We start from the raw sequence: 20,525 nt of genomic DNA, 5'->3' as shown, positions 1-20,525 counted from the left end.
CAATGCATTGGGAAAATCTTTATTGTAAACTTTGTTTCTCTTTCTCCCAAATTTCAGTATTTTTGTTTTGTTTTGGTAATCCATGAAAAACCCTTGTGCGGAAAACAAGATTATGGGTACTTTCGCCACCTCTGCTTGCTATGGTGACTAAAAACAGCCTGAGTGAGCTCCAGCAACCGGCCATTCAACCCGTGGAAGGTGACAGCCATTTGTGACGTCGTGATCTGCTGTAGTGCACTGGCCTAACCCAATGAAGCCTACGTGCGTCCCCCACGTGACGAGCAGCCTCGCAAGCCAATCAACGAGCTCGTAGCCTCCCCGAGGCTACCAACAGCCCTCCCTCCCTGCAGCCTGTCACGGTGGACGTCGCTTTTTGCGCTCACACGTGACCACAGAAGGCGCTTAGTGGCATTTAAACATCATCCATTGCGCTTTCCGCCACCAAAATAGACGCACGAAGCCAAACGGAACCAAAGGGCGAACGCCTCCATTCCGAGAGGGACGCAGTTTTCTCCTTTGACGCCGAATGACGCCCGCCGACGTTATCTTTCAATTTACGGACTTGTTTTTTCCTAATATCTTTGCCACCTGTAGCTAAAAGTGGATATTTTTAAGAAACACATTGCGGGATTATTGCGCATCCGTGCGTTAAGGAGCGGAAAAAGGCTAAATCCCATTTAAAGGCGGGTAAGCCTCCCGGAGAGCAAGCGGCATGCAGGATAGAAAGGAATGTGCACTCACATAGGAGAGAGGTGATCCACGCAGATCGCCATTTCTCTCTTGTTTGTCAGATTTGTGTGGAGGAGGAGGTGGAAGAAGAGGAGAAGGTGAGCGTCGGTGAGCAGACATGGGCAAAGAGGAGTGTAAAACTATGCTGGACGCCTTGAATAAAGTGACGGCGTGCTACCGGCACCTTGTCGTAGCTCTGGGCAGCACGTCGGACTCGCAGAACTTGCGCGAGGAGCTGAAGAGAACTCGCAAAAAGGCGCAGGAGCTGGCAGTGGCCAACCGGACTAAGCTGACCTCTTTGCTCAAAGACAAGAGCATTAGCAAGGAGGACCGCGCAGAGTACGAGCGGCTATGGGTGCTCTTCTCAAGCAGCATGGATCTCCTGGAGGTGGACATGAAGCGCTCCCTGGAGATAGGCCAGGATTTCCCGCTCAAGGTGCCCACCAGGCACCTGATCCAGACGGGCATGACGGGCAGCACAAGCACGGTGGCGGCGCGAGCCATGAGCGTGCAGAACATGAAGTACGAGGCGGACAGCAACATCGACACGGCCGACCTGCGGGACCTGCAGGCTGAGATCGGCCAGGTGAGCCAGATGATGGAGGAGATGGAGATGAAGGTGCAGGTGGCGCCGTGGGCCGTGGAAGCCAAGCAGGAGGCGGGGGCCGAGCTCAAGTCCAACATGAGCGTGGGAAATTCCTCCGTGGGCGTCATCTCCATCTGCGATGAGGAACCCAAGGACGAGGAGGGGGGAGGCGGCGGGGACAAGGGCTTCGCCTCCATCTGCGCAGTCTTGGTCTTCTTTGTCATCGTGACTGTGGCGGGTGTGCTGGGATATCTGGTCATCAACATGTCCTGAATAACGGCTTGCATGGGGCTTTGGAGTGCACCATAACCAGCTCTTATCAGTTCAGGAACTCTCTACTGTCATTATGTGTTCAAAAGTAAATTAGTTACTTCCAAATCGCTGACAAAAATAATATTTGTGATTAGGTAATAGAGGGCCAAAATGAAAATAATGAAATTTGTATTGTACGAGAAAAAACTTTTGTGAGATTGGCTGCCATTGACGGTGGCAGACGTCCAATCCATTTGCACTGGGAGGGTGGCAGCCATTAAACCCTCCCATCTCAAATGGATTGGATGTCTACTTGTGATAAACTAACTAAAATTCACAGCGTAATGATGATTTCTACATGCTTGGATGTCAATGACCGTCAATTTTACAGGATTGAATTTGAATTAAAGCATTACGAAAATAGTTTAAAGAGAAAAGGTGAGGATGTTACAAGAATAATAACGTGTTATTATGGGGGGGGGGGGGGGGATCACAAATATAACTTGGATGTTAAGAGAATAACGCATAATCAATAGAAAAACTGTAAAATCACGAGAAGTATCATTACAAAAATGTTGCGGTATTTATGAAATTGAAGTTGAAACATTACGAGAACTCGTATTATGAAATATGAGAGGTCGTAATGCCAAAAAAATTACAACAGTCAAGATGTATAATTGTTCAAAAGTCATTTTACACAAATACGACTGACAGATTACCACAGGTATGTATATCTTGTAACATTACATAAAACTTTTTTCAAATGACATCCTCAAAATGTCATTTTTAATCTCCTAACTACAACACAATCATAACTACTATAATTTTGCTTTTTTATTGTGGCCCTAATAGGCCTTTGCCAATAGAAAGCTACTTGCTGCTAAGCCAAATTCATGAAAATTTTCATCAAGTGTGGAAAAAATACGCTCATATGGCAAACAGACACACACAACAGAAATTATGCCAAAAAACAGCAGACTAAGGTTGATTGTTTATCTATATCACCGAACCTTTACTGTTTTAAATATACAGTAGGCCATCTACTGGCTAGAGTAGGGAATTGCGTTTTCTGCCTGGTATCACTGTGGACATGAGAGGGCATCCAAAGTTTAATTTTTTTTTTTTTTTGGTGGTCCATCCATCCATCATCTGCTGCTTAATCCGGGGTCAGGTCGCAGGGGCAGCAGCTTTAGCAGGGAAGCCCAGACTTCCCTCTCCCCAGCCACTTCAACCAGCTCCTCCAGCGGGATCCAAAGGCATTCCCAGGCCAGCCGAGAGACCGTCTCTCCAGCGTGTCCTGGGTCGTCCCTGGGGCCTCCCGCCGGTGGGACATGCCCGTAACACCTCTCCATGGAGGCATCCGAACCAGATGCCCGAGCCACCTCAATTGGCTCTTCTCAACGCAGAGGCGTATCGGCTCGACACAGAGTCCCTTCCGGATGACCGAGCCTCTCACCCTATCTCTAAGAGAGAGATGGACACCCTGCAGAGGAAACTCATTTTGGCCGCTTGTATCCGGGATCTTGTCCTTTCGGTCATTACCCACAGCTTGTGACCATAGGTGAGGGTAGGAACGTAGATCGACTGCTAAATCGAAAGCTTCGCCTTTCGGCTTAGGACCGGTGCAGAGTCTGTTTTTTGTGGTCTTGCTGGGAAAACTGATCTCGCAACAGTAAGCAAAATCAATTGCGAATGTATGAGTACTAGATTGAAAACAGAAGATAGTAGAGCTCTTAGGTGGCAGGATGGTCGCTAGGCTCAGTTTGAGGTTAGGTAGGCCTGTTTTTAAGGTCCAGGAGATCTTCTGCTTTTGGGGAAGGAGGGAAGGGCAGAAAGGAAATGCATACCTAAAAATATGAGTAGTAAATTTAATTTTCTTCCCTTGAGAAAATAGGACCGATGACACAAAATTATAGTCAATACGTCAGACAGTGCCAGGACTGATATGGTGATGTACTGTATCTTATTTCAAATGGTTTAAGGCTTTTATGAAATGTGGTGGGCAAAAGTAAAGTATGACAGTTGATTAAAATAAGATACCAGCGAGTGTGTATAGTTACACACAGTAAAGCATTATTTGCCTTTCATGCCAGTCTGTGTTTAGAAATGTGTTCAATGTTTAGTAACGTAAAGCAGTGTCTGGCCATCAGGATGCCAACAACACATAATCCAAGTGGATTAGCGAGAAAGCTCATGCAGGAATGTAGCTTGACGACTAAGTATTTCTGTTTACGCTAAATGACGCTTTACGATTTGACATTCTAAAAGCAAACGCATAGAGATAGAAAGGCAAAACTTAGCTCTTCACAGGTCGGATGTGATTTTAATCGCCACTATTACACAATCTTCTTAGCGCAGGTTGACCACATTATCATATAATCCATGAAGCCAGATTGTTGTGCATCACATCACAATGCTATGCTAACGGTAAGAGTATTTTGGCACCTTTATACATCATCAGTCTTGAAATAATACTGTACACCAGTTCACTGTTAAGCCTGTGCTCCTTTTCAGGGTTGAATGTATATACTGCAACGTGTATATGTGTGAGTGTATATATATATGGATAGGGATTTTCTATGTGTGAGATAATGTACATACAATCAAGTATATTTATTGTAATAAAATATTTGTTAAAAAATGTTGCATGTATGCATAATTTGTTCCCGTGTTGCATCTTTTGAGATGATTACCAGAGTTGTAAAAGTGACAAATTTCAACCCTTCAGGCTGTTAACACTGCCGAGCTAAAGGGATTTTAAGCAGGGGATTATTACTTTGGACATAACCACCTTAAGGTTAACTGGTGTTCAATTTTCCAATGGAGATGCTTGAACTGCCTGGCTAATGGTTTTACTTCTAAGAGTATTTGTTTATTCTTGGAATAGCGCAGCAGATGTTAAGGCTCTGAGCCTTGAAAAGGGGTTTGGGAAAACTAGTGCACTGGGACAACAATGAATTAACATACAACAGCTCATAATAAGTAGGAGGTTTAGCAAGATCTATCATTTTAAGCAAAAATTGAATTTGAACAAAACTTAATAATCATAATACGAATGGTACTGTATTCCTTTTTGGAAGAGAGTTTGACTCCCAGTCAAAATGGATTGGACTACTATCGCTGTCAATGGCAGTAAATGAATTTAGCGTGTTATAAAGCAACTGAGATAAAATGAAGTGCATTTTTACGTCTAATTTTTGATCTTGAGAAGAAAAAAAAATAATCTAATTGCTACATTTTGAACTTACTAATTTTTTGTTGTACTTTTTTTAAATACTGTTTTAAAAAAATCTGTTTTAGCAAGACATATATTTTTTTGTCCAACTTTTTGTTTTTCTCCTGAGCTGCTGTGCCTCAATATCAAGTTTTTCTGATGCAGATTGACCACAGATAGGAAGAGCATGATCCACCCTTGCTTAAAACGTTCATCGGGCAAGTGGCTATTTTTGTTCATTAAAAACAACAACAACAAACAAACAAACAAACTTTAAATCCATTAAGACGTGGCGTCCAAATATATGGATATCGCATTTTGGGTCACGCAGGCCACAATTTTAACGTTTGATATATAAATAAGGTTTAAATGACCTAAAATGTGATGCCCACATATGAATGTGGATGACAGGTCTCAATTCTAATTATGTGTGTGTATGTATACAGTATATACAGTGCCTTGCAAAGGTATTCGGCCCCCTTGAATCTTGCAGCCTTTCGCCACATTTCAGGCTTCAAACATAAAGCTATGAAATTAAATTTTTTTGTCGACAATCAACAACAAGTGGGACACAATCGTGAAGTGGAACAACATTTATTGGATAATTTAAACTTTTTTAACAAATAAAAAACTGAAAAGTGGGGCGTGCAATATTATTCGGCCCCTTTACGTTCAGTGCAGCAAACTCACTCCAGAAGTTCAGTGAGGATCTCTGAATGATCCAATGTTGTCCTAAATGACCGATGATGATAAATAGAATCCACCTATGTGTAATGAAGTCTCCGTATAAATGCACCTGCTCTGTGATAGTCTCAGGGTTCTGTTTAAAGTGCAGAGAGCATTATGAAAACCAAGGAACACACCAGGCAGGTCCAAGATACTGTTGTGGAGAAGTTTAAAGCCGGATTTGGATACACAAAGATTTCCCAAGCTTTAAACATCTCAAGGAGCACTGTGCAAGCCATCATATTGAAATGGAAGGAGCATCAGACCACTGCAAATCTACCAAGACCTGGCCGTCCTTCCAAACTTTCTTCTCAAACAAGGAGAAAACTGATCAGAGATGCAGCCAAGAGGCCCATGATCACTCTGGATGAACTGCAGAGATCTACAGCTGAGGTGGGAGAGTCTGTCCATAGGACAACAATCAGTCGTACACTGCACAAATCTGGCCTTTATGGAAGAGTGGCAAGAAGAAAGCCATTTCTCAAAGATATCCATAAAAAGTCTCGTTTAAAGTTTGCCACAAGCCGCCTGGGAGACACACCAAACAAGTGGAAGAAGGTGCTCTGGTCAGATGAAACCAAAATTGAACTTTTTGGCCACAATGCAAAACGATATGTTTGGCGTAAAAGCAACACAGCTCATCACCCTGAACACACCATCCCAACTGTCAAACATGGTGGTGGCAGCATCATGGTTTGGGCCTGCTTTTCTTCAGCAGGGACAGGGAAGATGGTTAAAATTGACGGGAAGATGGATGCAGCCAAATACAGGAACATTCTGGAAGAAAACCTGTTGGTATCTGCACAAGACCTGAGACTGGGACGGAGATTTATCTTCCAACAGGACAATGATCCAAAACATAAAGCCAAATCTACAATGGAATGGTTAAAAAATAAACGTATCCAGGTGTTAGAATGGCCAAGTCAAAGTCCAGACCTGAATCCAATCGAGAATCTGTGGAAAGAGCTGAAGACTGCTGTTCACAAACACTCTCCATCCAACCTCACTGAGCTCGAGCTGTTTTGCAAGGAAGAATGGGCAAGAATGTCAGTCTCTCGATGTGCAAAACTGATAGAAACGTACCCCAAGCAACTTGCAGCTGTAATTGGAGCAAAAGGTGGCGCTACAAAGTATTAACGCAAGGGGGCCGAATAATATTGCACGCCCCACTTTTCAGTTTTTTATTTGTTAAAAAAGTTTAAATTATCCAATAAATTTTGTTCCACTTCACGATTGTGTCCCACTTGTTGTTGATTCTTGACAAAAAATTTAAATTTTATATCTTTATGTTTGAAGCCTGAAATGTGGCGAAAGGTTGCAAGGTTCAAGGGGGCCGAATACTTTTGCAAGGCACTGTATATATCGGAAAACACAGACAAGACAAAAAAAGCAGTTTCTGCTCTTGCAACCCTCTAAAAAACAAACTGCTTTATTTTAAGCCAAAAGAACTGTTGTGTTTGATAGAACAATATGTCTATATGCTGCCAGAGCAGAATCATGGCCCATTAACCCCCCAAACTATTTTTAATTTGTCCCTTTCACCCTGGAAACCCCCGTTTACAGACGTCGCGCAACTGCTTTTGTTTCAACCCAGGCATAAAAAGAATTATATTTATTATTCAAAACGTCATTTTTAGCTTAGAATTATTATTCGATGTCCAATATTTCGTTTAAAATATATATATATATATATATTTTTTAAAAACGACAAAAAAATTATTCACTCGCATATTTTAATCTTTTAAACAAATTACGGCAGAATGAAAAAATTGGTGTCTGTAAAAAAAAGTCACGCATATCTGCCTCATAACTATCGCTTAATTGTATTTTTTTTTGTTACTTTCGCATTTTACTGATATTTTAGATGATAAATAATCGATCCAAACAAAGAAAAATTGAAAAAAAAAAATAATAATTTAAAAGGGTAAATATATGAAAAAGAACATCTCAACCACTCCTTGATGTCTGCGATTTCTACATCGCGACCCTCGTTATATTACCATGTTTTACCCATAAAATCCCCCAAAAATCCAGCTGTGGCCATTCACAGATGCGTCTTGACACTCGGTGATATATGGAGTTTTTGGATCGGCACAAGGCAAGTACGCGATAATATCTCGTCAAAGTCATGGCGTCTGTAATTCTGCTCTCATGTGCTCTCGCCTCCAGATAGGGATTTGCTGTTAATTTTTTTTTTTTTTTTCAAAGTGCCCTCCAGTTCAAAATTTTTCTTCCCCCAGAAAAATGTGATTTTAAGCTTTACAATGATGTATTACACATGCATATCGGTCAATTTTGAAAGTTGGCCAAATTGGGGGTCTCAGAGTGGAACTTCAAGTTACCTGAGTGTTTTCCGCCATATAAATATATATATATATATATATATATATGTATTTATATAATCAAAATGAACAAAAACAGAAGTTCAATATGTTTATGGCCTTCCAGTTTCTTCTTATTTTTTAAATTTCATAGTTTTTAATCATTACTTGCCATTGACAATGATAGACATCCAATACATTTAAACTTTGAGGACTGGCCATAAATATTCATCTTTCAGTGCCATTTACAGCGCTAGACGTCCAATCCATATTGACTGGGAGGGCTGGCAGCGACCATTTGCAAGAGTTAAATGAGTGCCCTATTAAGGGTTAAATGAAAAGCCACAAAACTGCCTGAAGATCATTTTATCTTAGTTACTTTGCTCAACTTTAAGTGAGGTTCCGAAAGTTCCCAAAATATGAAGGCAATTAATTAAACATAGCAAAGAAAGGACAAGGCCAAAAATGTTTGAATTTCTGAAGCGTAAGGGATTCTGAGAGCAGGAGACCCAGACAGCATGGGAAACATCTAAATATATTTTTTGCAAGCTTTCAAATTCTAGAACTTCCTCTAAAAAGCTGCATTAAACTTTAATCACATTAGAGTCATTTAAAGGTGAGTGAACCTTCGTCCAAACATGCACTCGACAGAGGCACAAGCTACATCCAAGAACCACATCATCACCTGATCATCGCGGACAACGTTAGTGGGTTTCTAAGGCTATGGAGTTGCCATGGTAACCCTCAATTGACTCTCCAAAGCAAACAGCATGAAGGTTGAGTGTTATTTCAACTTAATCCATCATACATACGCACACGCATAGAAGTATAACACCAACCAACCAACCAACAACGTTACGGTATTGTTGCATTTTCACCCACATGAATGCATTAAGACTTTTGCTAAATCAATTATTTTACAAATAAGACTTTGCTAAATCAATTATTTTATAAATACCTTTATTTGTTGATTTATTGTCTAAAATAACTTAAATATGCTATCTTTTTAAGTTAAAATAACAATTTCATAATAAAAACAAAACGGGAGTACATGATAGCAAGTTAATACGAATAGCCCCAATACAGGACACGTTATAAGGCTGAATTAGATGCTATACAACACAATTTTGCTGGTGCCGCTGATACCGGCCACTCATACTAAATACAAAAAGATGTTTAATATTGAATACAAAAAGATACTGTGACAGTTTGATACGTTGGGAAATCAATAAAAAAAATAGAAAAAATAGAAACGTCTTCATTCAAAATTGTGATTATGTTAATTTAAATTTTAAATATCAAAAGCACTAGTGGTAATGGTATCAGTGAGTACTCAATGAGAAAATGAATGAATACTAATACTGGTGTTGTTTGAAAAGAAAAAAAAAAAAGAAAAAAAAAACGCTTTAAGTTGTAACGAATGACTAGAATAATATATAAAACACCTCCACACACCTAATTTTTAATTCCCTTCAAAACAATTAATTCAAACAAAACCTAACTATTTTTTGGGGGGGTCAGTGGGAGAATAACCCATTGAAGACAAACATAGTCATTTAATGATTCTCAAATCAATGCCACAAATGTATTACTGTCAAAACATTGCTGAAACAAAAAAAAACCTGACATAAAAAAAAAAAAAATTTTTTTTATTATTAGGTATTTTTCATTTTAAAAATATTCTTTATCAGTCCTAGAATCGGTCTTTATTGTCACTGTCAACAACGGAGCAGGAATGCCCCTGCGTCTACTTGCGCAATTAGATTACTTCAACTCACTTGCTGCTATTGACTGCGATAGATGTCCAATCCATTTGAATGGGGAGAGATCGGCAGGACGAATAGATTGGGCGTCTATCGTTGTCAATGGCAGTGAATGAGTTAAGCATAGGCATTGGTGGGCCACTTCCAGTTTATGGAAAATTTATTTTCCTTGGAAGTATGCTAGTCTCCATTTCTGCTTCTCCACAGTGGTGGGTTCACTGAACTGCAATGTGATCGTGCCAGTTCTAAATGATAACAGACACCTTGCTCAAAAGAAATAAACTACTTGACACAATCTGCATGAGATAAATGCCTTGTGCAAGTATGACCTAGACATGATGGTTTGTTTTCCCCCTGAGTGCTTTTGTGTGTGATTTGTTGCTACATGGTTCACACAGGGGTTGTGGAGTCCAAGGGTCCAGTGAGGGGCAGCATGTGGTTGTACTTGGGTGCGATGTTGACCTCCAGGCATGGACTGTAGGGGTCTGAGATCAGGAAACGGTGCAGTGCTGACTCAGAACCTTCACCATGCTCTGCCTTTGTGTCCACCTCAATCTTGTCTGAATTGTTCGATGGGTACAGTTGGTCTCCTGCAGAGAAGGGCAGGAATATTTGAACACTGCAATAATCAGGCAGATGGGGAAAATAAAAACACCAGATGAGTCAAGCACCTGGCAGCACTGATATGTAGCTGTCTTCCTGTAAGAAGATGACAGGCAGCCAATGTTCGCAGCCGTCTGTGCTGCGCTGCCTGGCGAATGCGTGGAGGTTGCTCAGCGAGGCGAAACGGCACAAGCGTCTCAGCTCATAGAATTGCGGGGGAGCGATCCACAAGTCACGAGCCTGAAAGCTTCGCAGGACGTCTGCTGGTGCTGACCACTGAGAAGAAGCAGAAGAGGTGAGCTACAGTGGATATACAAATTCTACATACTTCTATTCAAATGCCGACGTATAGTTAACCCAGCGAATGATCACTGCCATCCTTCCCTGTCAAAATGGTTTGAACATCTAGCATCCTCAATGGCACTGAAACATGAGCATTCATAGTCAGTTTAAACCATTTCTCCCAGTTTAAATCAACTGGATAGCTATCATTAGGGGGGGGTCAACTTTAGTGTTATTGGGGGACATAACCATAATGTGTTTGTTTCAATTACCGTATTGGCCCGAATATAAGAGTGGGGGGAAGTCTTATATTCGCGGTCTAGACGTTATACCCATTGACGACGCTAGATGGCGCCAGATATCATTAAAGCGATGTTCTGTCATGACAGATCTCAGCTACTCTCAAGTTTAACCAGTCTACATTATTTTATTGCAATGTTTTTCCTTATTCAGATTTGTTTCAAGACTACAGACAGACATCACTTTGATGGTTAATGCAGTTATTGCAATTTTGTTGTTTTATTACAATGGATTGGTTTATTTACATTTCAAAAACCAGAAGCCATTCATTTACGAATGTAATTGCACTTTAGTTTACATATTTAAATGTTCAGATATTAAGATTTGAATGAGGCAAAATAACATGCTTTTTCTCTCAAATAAATTGTTATAATCATTTGTTTCAGATGTACTGTAATTATTTTCTTTATAAAAATTAATTTGGCGTTCAAAAAGTCTTTTTCAAACTTGAGTCTTGAAAAAGAGGGGGTCGTCTTATAATAAGGGCCGTCTTATATTCGGGCCAAAACGGTTATTCTAATTGTATTACTATTATTGTAATTATTATTTAAACATTTAATTAATTTACGATTTCATTTATTCATAAAAAATACAACACAAAAAAAACAATAATTAATTAATAATGAAATGTGGACATCACATTTTAGATCATGTAGAATACACTTGTAAGTACAAAATGTTAATATTGTGAGCGAAAATTGGATATCCACCAACAGGTCTTAAATTATGAAATAGTCACTTGCCCTTTAAGGGTAAAATAGAGAAATGAGATAAAGCATTTTGATTAGGGCTGTCAAACGATTAAAATTTTTAATCGAGTTAATTACAGCTTAAAAATTAATTAATCGTAATTAATCGCAATTAATCGCAATTCAAACCATCTATAAAATATGCCATATTTTTCTGTAAATTATATATATATTCTGTAAAATAAATTGTTGGAATGGAAAGATAAGACACAAGATGGATATATACATTCAACATACGGTACATAAGGACTGTAGTGGGCATTTCACTCTACTGTCATTTAAATCTGTCTATGCTGTCCACACTCCGAAGCGTCTACTTTTTCCAAAGCTAGACAGCTAGTGAACGACGCCATAATAATCAGACTTCTTTCTTTTTCATCTGATTTATTAATAAAATGGCCTCAAACCATTGTCCTCTTTAGACCATCGTACAACTACAAAAAAAAGTACACAAGCATTGCATTAGCAACAACGTTAGCTTAGCACGCTATACAGGTTCACTAAACATAAACAAAAAGCGTCTCATACAAAAAATATAACATTTCGCTTACTAACATAATATGTACATTATTTACAACAACCATAGCGGACATGTGCGTTAATTGCATCAAATATTTTAACGTGATTAATTAAAAAAAATAATTACCGCGCCTTAACGCGATAATTTTGACAGCCCTAATTTTGATCAATTTTTTAATTGAAATCATTTCTAGAGGGGAATTAAAAATAAACCAGAATGTGGTTGTACATATATGACCAGCCTATAATGTTTGTTGGTGTGGCCGTGTTCAAAAGGACCCAATTACATTCAAACTTATATGAAATGGTAGGCTGACTTTATATATGTTTGGTTTCTCGCATACAGGTTTAGGTTACAATGTTTATATCAAAAAGCCATTGTTAACCTAGTACCCACTCCAAAGTTGACCATCCAACAATTATTCCCGGGCCCCTCCACACTTTCGCAGGCACCTCAAGACAATTGTCCAAGTGTCTGGAAGAGATCATTTAACACTTAAAACACTATGGGGTCGTTTACATGGTGACGCTGCGACACCAAGTCTCAACAATAGTGTTGAGGAATGGCCTCGCCTTTACGGAAGGAGTCGATTTTGAAGCTTCCTTTGCAACCATATTAATGGAACACTCGCGGTCTGACGACATCAGCACTCGCCCACGTCACTTTGGACAAGTGCAGTCGCTGCTTCTTAACATTCAAAACAGCAAACATGGCAGAACGTTGGGTATAATTTACTGTTTCTATAATAATAATAATAATATATAATAAGTATATTTATTTTAAATATATTGAATGTTCGCATTTTTGGGCCAATTAAAAAAAAAAAAAAAAAAACGACAGGTACGCTATTGATTTGAGTGGGCGGGTATGTTGTCTTCCAGGGTGAGGAGGTTGTTGTCAAGAGGGGCATCATTAGCTGCCACTTTGTAAAACTGCCCTGCCCCCTAGGGCCTGGCATGAATACTACATCATTTTCACGTGGAATTGTGACATTGTTCGAATGGAGATGCAACCAAGACGGAACCATGTAAATGACAACCTGAAATGTGTCGTATTCTCGGACCATCACCAAGTAAACGGCCCCTGTATTACAGCTCCACGCATTATCATACCTTTCTGTCCCTTCACCCAAACACACCCACTTTTCAGCCGCAAACAGGGCTTGCGGTCACTCCCCCAGCAGCACCCACTTAAGTTCTGGCCCTTGTCATGAATGTTACATATGGCACAGTTTGTAACATAAATCCTTTGTTTCCGCATAATTAGACATTTTGCTTCCAAATACAAATAATTCGAGGTTCTGGAAATTGTGTCCGATAAATGAATTACAGCTGCGACACTGAAAATTGCTGGTATAATGAGAAAAGTCAATCGAATTGAATTGACCACTAGTTTTTCACATACTATACAGTGGTACCTAGACATACAATTGCTTCGACATACTATCTTTTCGACATCCAACATAGAATTTGACTCGCCATTTGTTTCTACATCTGACGACATGCTCGAAATGCGATTTATGACTGCGCTACAGTTTCTTTGTTTTCCCGCAAGACAGGGTCACGGCGGATTTTCTTGTGGGAAAAATCGACATGGATTCCAAAAATGTTAGTGCAGGTGGTGAAAAAGAAAAAACGTGAGGCTTGTCATTGAAATGAAGATGGAAATCATAGAAAAATATGAGCGTGGTGTATGCGTCTGTGAACTGGCTCGACAATACGACCGTAGAATGTCTACGATCTCGACGGTCCTCCTCAGACCCCCGTTCGCCAGTTTTTATAAGGTGCCAATTATTATAATTGTAACATGGCCCAAAAAAATCGCCAGCTTCGTCAGGTTTTTAATCATTTATTTCAGAGCTGGTTCAACACAACATGCCTACTGTCTGCCACAGCTGAAAATGAAAAGTGAAGGCTCTCTCACTGTCACGTCAGCCACGCGGTGCGTTCAGGTACACCATGCAAAACACATTCGTCAGATTTGAACTCAATTCGTTACATTATTACAGGCATTATTATATTATGAAACCCTATTACTGTATTGGCCCGAATATAAGACGGTGTTTTTTGCGAATGCTGAACTTGAGGAGTAATGTTCTGTCATGAGAGATCTCAGTTACTCTCAAGTTTAACCAGTTTGCATTGTTTTATTGCAGTGTTTTTCCCTATTCAGAGTTGTTTCAAGACTACAGTTACAGTTAGACCTCACTTTGATGGTTAATGCAGTTATTGCAATTTAGTTGTTTTATCACAATAGATTGGTTTATTTACATTTCAAAAACCAGAAGCCATTTATTTACGAATGTGATTGCACTTTAGTTTACTTATTTAATAGGGCTGCCAAAATTATCGCGTTAACGGGCGGTAATTAATTTTCTTAATTAATCACATTAAAATATTTGACGCAATTGACGCACATGCCCCGCTCAAACAGATTAAAATGACCGCACAGTCATGTCCACTTGTTGTGTTTTTTTAATGTTTTGTCACCCTCTGCTGGCGCTTGGGTGTGATTGATTTTATGGGTTTAAGCACCATGAGCATTGTGTAATTACTGACATCAACAATGGCGAGCTACTAGTTTATTTTTTGATTGAAAATTTTACAAATTTTATTAAAACAAAACAGTAAGAGGGGTTTTAATATAAAATTTCTATAACTTGTACTAACATTTATCTTTTAAGAACTACAAGTCTTTCTATCCATGGATTGCTTTATCAGAATGTTAATGTCAATGCCATCTTGTTGATTTATTGTTATAATAAACAAATACAGTACTTATGTACAATATGTTGAATGTATATATCCGTCTTGTGTCTTATCTTTCCATTCCAACAATAATTTACAGAAAAATATGGCATATTTTATAGATGGTTTGAATTGTGATTAATTACGATTAATTAATTTTTAGGCTGCGATTACTCGATTAAAAATTTTAATCGTTTGACAGCCCTAATACTTAAATGTTCAGATATTAAGATTTGAATGAGGCAATATAACATGCTTTTTCTCTCAAATACATTGTTATAATCATTTGTTTCAGATGTACTGTAATTCAAACTTGAGTCTTGAAAAAGAGGGGGTTGTCTTATAATCAGGGCCGTCTTATATTCGGGCCAATACGGTATTTTATTCATAATTTATTTGTTTTACTCTGTGCAATTGCTATTTGCAATAGTACCAGCAGTATTTCGCGTACGCTTTCGGGCTATGGAACGGATTAATGAAATTATAATGTAGTCTTATGGGACAATCCTGCTCGACATATGTCTTGGAACGAATTAACTTCGTATGTAGAGGTACCACTTGAAGTTTTTTCCCCTTAAAACTGCATTCGAAAACTCAGTAATGGTAACGTACCCAGTTAACACTCATAAAGATGAAAGATGAGATATAGCCCTGAATTTACAATATGTGTTATGTGTAGAGGTGTGCGAAATTTCCGATTCTTAGATTATTCGCGATTTGGCCGTGCAAGATTCGAGAACGATTCACAAACATCTCAATTCCGATTAATGAAATATGTCAAGTAAAGCGGAACTAAAACACAGTCAGCGCGATCTTCGGGACGCAATGAGGAACGGACTGCATTGCGTCCCGAGAGTAAACATCTTGTCATTACCCGGCTAATGACAATGCTCAACTCACGGCTCTGGCTCAACTCATGCCGCTAGATAAAAAAAACAATAATACCTGACTGTTGCCGACAGCCGTTACAAACTACGTCCATATCATGTTACGGTAGGTAATAGATATCATATGTATACAGAACTAGATACAAAATGACAGACTCAATGGCATTAGCAGCACATTTATTGCAAACTAGATGCGGCGTTGGTAAACAGCCGCCATCTTAAAGCAGGAGACTTCTCTAGAAGGCTCTGTTGTAGCGAATTTAATTAACTTTTCATCTAAAATACTCCTAAATTGGCAAAATCTTAACTTGAAACTATCTTTAAAACAGTTTTAAAACTTTCACATGTCTAAAGTAGACAGAAGGGAAATTATTAGGGCTGCAGCTATCGAATATTTTAGTAGTCGATTAATCGATGGTCTACTTAGTTCGAATAATCGAGTAATCGGCTAAGGAACATGAAAAATTAAAAATACCTGAGCAGAGCCTCAAACGTTTTTTTTTTTTTTAATGAGGATCTATGTACAACAAAAGAAAAACTTGTTAACTTACATAGAAAAAGTCCGCTAGCTTAAATGCTAAAGTTTTTTATTTTTACAATGCTCTTAACAAATGGTTCAGACACATATTCCCACAAAAAAAAGGCTAAATATACATATAAACTAAATTAAGAATGCATTAAAAAACATTAGCTCAAACAAAAACTTAGCTTACGTTAGTCTTAACAGGGAGCAGTTGGATTCAGCCATGTGAAAAACGGCAGACCAGAGGGCAGTGTATCCACCCTCATCAATAGAACTAATTGCAAACACTTTCAAAATAAACCATTAAAACACCACTTTAATTAAACGAATACTCGAAGCAACAAAATTTAATTCGAATATTTTTTTGTAATCGAATACTTGAGTTAATCAATTAATCGTTGCAGCACTAGAAATTATGTAATAAAGGGAGCAATTTTAACAAGTTTAACGGTTGATTCACAACATTAATTAAATGTCGTTTAAAGCTGCTGATACAGAATGGGGACTTGAATATTTTATTTACTGTTTTGAACTTCTAACTTGATACTGAAATAGTCGTTTATTTAAGCCTGAGAGACTTTTTGTACAATTTTTGTAACTAATGTACGAAACATTGAAAGCAGCTAATAACTTGGGGGGTTTGTGGGTGTCATCAATAATCGATTTATAATCGAATCGTTGCCTCTGAATCGTAATCGAATCGTTAGGTGCCCAAAGATTCCCAACTCTACCTGAAAGTGTTCAATTTCTTTCTGGTCTTGGAGGGCGTGTGGTCTGTCCTCCAGACAGCATATGAAGAAAGCCGTATCGAACCTCTTCACGCCATATCCTCTCTCAGGGGTCAGCCAGTTGGACCACTCGTGGAGTGCCCAGATGTTAGGCAGCACCTCCAGCTCCCTGCACATTCTGACGAAATTGGACGGGTTCTGGTTCACCAGAGTCCTCCACCTGTTCAATTCACTGCTGCACAGCTGATTTACTTTGTAGTGCTTGATTTCATCAGTAGCGCTTCTGTCGTTGATGCTCTTTAACAAGCCCAACTGGTCTTCTTTGGAAACGAAAAGCAGAACGCCAGATTCCTCGAATGTCTCCCTCAAGGCGCAGATACGGAAGGCGACTTCGCCTGGGATTGGTGAGCCCAGTTTAAGCCTGTCGGTAGCAAAAATCGGCGGTCTGGTATCAGGGGGTTGCGTGACCCTCCTTAAACCAAAGTTCGGAGAGTTTGTAAAAGCTTTGAAGATGTCCAACCACTCACTAGAAAAGTCGGAAGAGTCCACCAAACCTCCGGGAAACACATAGGCGTTAGGCATGAATCCACTTTTACTGCTTCGTTTAAGGAGCAAAACATTGTAGTCAAAGACTTGAGGGGCCCGAGGTCGTCCTTCGGTGTTGCCCGGCTGAGAACACGCAACTGTCCGTGTGGATAAAGTGTCCCCGCCGAGCCTGTGACCCGTGGCTAAAATGAGAGTGGCCGCCTCCTTCCAGTGTTTCAGTCCAGTGTTCATCTTAATACGTCAAATCTGTTTTTTCCCCCCCAAATTCACCTGAAAGTCATAACACATATGCGAAAACTTGCTATGATGGGGACACCCGGAAGAGCGGGTGCTTTTTCTTTTTTTAACTATTTCCGGCCACATAGATGCTGGATGATTCAGTGCTGCCATCTACGGGTTCGATCATCCAACAACAGCTGCTGCCACCTACAGGATGGATAACTATAATCAGGGGTGCACATATTTCATTTGCCCAGGTTCTCAGAGGAGGACCTGGAGATGTGACTTGGTCCTCATTGAGCTTGAGAGCCGACCCGCCTGATGCGATAAAATTATGACAAGCTTTACTTAGAGCCAATTACCTTTAATTAATTATATTAACAATTAATGCTCGATTAACATCAACTGGCACAACAAAATTGCCATTACTTTGAAGGGAAATGTAAAGAAATAAACATAAAAGAACCAATTCAAAATAAAGGGCATTATGCGGCTCCCACATTAACTCCAAGCCTTTGTAAAAGTGGGATGTCCTCCTCATAAGACCTCATTGAACGTGCATGTTTAGCTTTGTAAAATGCGGGCAAAAACACGTTTGTCAGTGCATGGCGCTGTTCTTCATTACCTTTATTCCGCCACTTGTCCATAGGGCGAGTGGGGTCCTGTCTGACATCGATAGTTTGCTTAATTGCCACATGCTCTCTGTTTTTTTCGTGCTTTTCAAAGTTTGAATGGCTGAAATTCTTTGACCCTACATAAAATGCGCTGCTCTTATCAGCGACATTGGGATTCTTACGGCACATTTTGTCCCGCATTTCCATGCGAGCACCATTTGCTTCTAGCCATGGTACCTCCTGCAGCCACTTTTCAGCAAAAGTCCTTTTTTTCGGTAGCTCCGGTGACGTCTCTGTTGTCTGTCTCTTTTGACGGGGGTGGGGGAGTCAGTGGGGCCTGCCTTTTCGACATTTTGAGAAGTTATTTTCTCGTGTCCGCCGCAAATACAGTGGTCAGCCATCGGTACGCAAAAGCGTATGGAAGCCATTGAGGGCCAGCGCGTTTGTCTACGTCCAGTACGCATGCGCGCATGCAGACCACTTATGTGCACCCCTGACTATAATGTTCCCTCGTTATAAAAAGTACCATGATGCACACCTTGGTATTATGCAAATCTGTCATCTGAATCAAGGGCGTAGGTTTGGTCTCAAAATTGGTGGGGACGCCAGCATAACCTGCATGTACACTTATTGCTGGGGACAGGACATTAATAAGACCAAACAGATTGGCTACATTTCTCAAAAATAACTGGTTCCTACATGAAAAAAGTTACAGTAAAATTATTTTCATGGGAGTAGGTCATTTTTCAAAGTGCTTGCTTCATATAAAGCAGGGGTGTCCAAACTTTTTGCAAAGGGGGCCAGATTTGGTGTGGTAAAAATGTGGGAGGCCGACCTTGGCTGACGTGCTTTACGTAGAACAATATATTTAAGCAAATTTTAGCAAGCCATTCTGTGTGTCACATTTGCTTTATTATTTCTTTTAATTAATAATTTTAACAATCTCACAACTAGCCTTTGTTGTGTTCTCTTTCGACTCTCGGGCTCTTGCGAAATACTGCTGCTGTGAAATTAAACTAGCTTCAAGTTGCTTCAATTTCTCGCTATGTATCTTCCCTGTAATCTTGTCGTACATGTCAGTGTGTCTTATTTGGTAATATCGCCTCACAGTGAACTCTTTAAAAACAGCGACACTCTCTTTGCAAATGAGGCAGACAGTTGTTGTGTATTTTAGTGAAGAAATAGTCCGATTTCCACCTATCCTTGAAGCGTCGGCCGTCGCAGTCAACTTTTTTTTTTGTTGTCGCCAGTTTAGAAAATTGGGAGTAAGGGGTCACACGGGGTAATGTTGCTTAGAGTGCTGCTGCCTTTTAGTGGGTAAATGAGGAGCAGCATTTAGTGTGTAAGATACTTCATATGCTGGTAGCAGTACTGCTGACCAATTTATTAAGTCTGTGTGTGGGCCAGACTTTATTGATTTTATGACAGAGGCTGGGGGCCGGATGAAATTTGACCACGGGTCGCATTTGGCCCCCGGGCCGGACTTTGGACATATCTGATATAAAGGAAATTTACAGTGGTTGTGTTTTTTTTTTTTTTTTTTGGGGGGGGGGGGGGGTAAAAATGTGCATAGGCTGCAAAAAAAAAAAAAAAAAAATCTTTTAATGATGTAGAAAATACATACAATTTAATTAGGGAATAAATGCACAAAATGCAATGTTCAATTAATGTTAACAGTAGAAAAAGTACAGGAAGACACGTCTCTAAGCAGCTTTCTACTCGAGTTTTACAGGTTAACAAGTTCACACAGTTTAATTAAATTAGTGGCGTGTTCTCCACCTTCACAACATTGACTTCTTTTTACATTACTTACAGTGGCTGCTGCTGCTGCCGCTGCTGCTGCTGCTGCTGCTGCTGCTGCTGGCCGAAAAAAAAACTGTCGACATGTATTTCTGTCGGGATTGTGTGAATGTGGGGGTTCTAGTCATCAGCCAATCAAATGTGCCTTTGAGGGGGAAAAAATGGACCAGCACATTCAGCAAGTGAAAAGGATAAATAAAAGTCTGAACTTAATGTAGGGTCAATTCTATCCTTGCAACTTATGGGAAGACAATCTAAATTACCTATATAACTGAACTCGTTATATAATCCAAATAGGGTTGCTAAAAAGTTGGTGGGGACAATTTCAGCATCCTTAAAAGTTGGTGGTGTTATGTCCCTACCGTCCCTATACAAACCTATGCCCTTGATCTGAATCGTCCTTTTCTTTTTAAAAC

The 20,525-nt window shown here is 39.7% G+C and overlaps 3 protein-coding genes across 3 annotated transcripts in view; 2 read left to right on the top strand and 1 right to left on the bottom strand.

Moving 5' to 3' along the window:
* The first annotated feature begins 368 nt into the window (after positions 1–368).
* Positions 369–2,042, top strand: si:ch73-167i17.6 (regulator of G-protein signaling 9-binding protein). The gene has a single exon (XM_057831877.1). The coding sequence runs from the start codon at positions 848–850 to the stop codon at positions 1,586–1,588; it is 741 nt and encodes a 246-aa protein (XP_057687860.1). The 5' UTR covers positions 369–847; the 3' UTR covers positions 1,589–2,042.
* A 4,807-nt stretch (positions 2,043–6,849) lies between these two features.
* nudt19 (nudix (nucleoside diphosphate linked moiety X)-type motif 19) lies at positions 6,850–17,818 on the bottom strand. Its single transcript, XM_057831832.1, has 3 exons — positions 16,934–17,818; positions 10,263–10,470; positions 6,850–10,181 (listed from the first exon to the last, which is right to left on the bottom strand). Exons 1-3 carry the CDS (start codon positions 17,705–17,707, stop codon positions 9,982–9,984), a joined length of 1,182 nt encoding a protein of 393 aa, XP_057687815.1. The 5' UTR covers positions 17,708–17,818; the 3' UTR covers positions 6,850–9,981.
* The window catches only part of LOC130912177 (b(0,+)-type amino acid transporter 1-like), a 27,056-nt gene continuing 16,938 nt past the window's right edge, over positions 10,408–20,525 (top strand). The window contains exon 1 of the mRNA XM_057830060.1: positions 10,408–10,489. The gene's annotated coding sequence lies outside the window, so the exon portion shown is untranslated. The remainder of the gene's footprint in view (positions 10,490–20,525) is intronic.

Source organism: Corythoichthys intestinalis, chromosome 1 (assembly GCF_030265065.1).
Source record: "Corythoichthys intestinalis isolate RoL2023-P3 chromosome 1, ASM3026506v1, whole genome shotgun sequence".
Classification (NCBI taxonomy): Eukaryota; Metazoa; Chordata; class Actinopteri; order Syngnathiformes; family Syngnathidae; genus Corythoichthys; species Corythoichthys intestinalis.
This window is presented reverse-complemented; position numbering and strand designations above follow the sequence as displayed.

Coding starts and splice junctions, on each gene's coding strand:
- si:ch73-167i17.6 (XM_057831877.1), top strand. CDS start 848: ATGGGCAAAGAGGAGTGTAAAACTATGCTGGACGCCTTGAATAAAGTG.
- nudt19 (XM_057831832.1), bottom strand. CDS start 17,707: ATGAACACTGGACTGAAACACTGGAAGGAGGCGGCCACTCTCATTTTA. Junction 10,471..16,933: donor AAGAAATTGAACACTTTCAG/GTAGAGTTGGGA, acceptor GCTTCTTCTCAG/TGGTCAGCACCAGCAGACGT. Junction 10,182..10,262: donor CTACATATCAGTGCTGCCAG/GTGCTTGACTCA, acceptor CCTTCTCTGCAG/GAGACCAACTGTACCCATCG.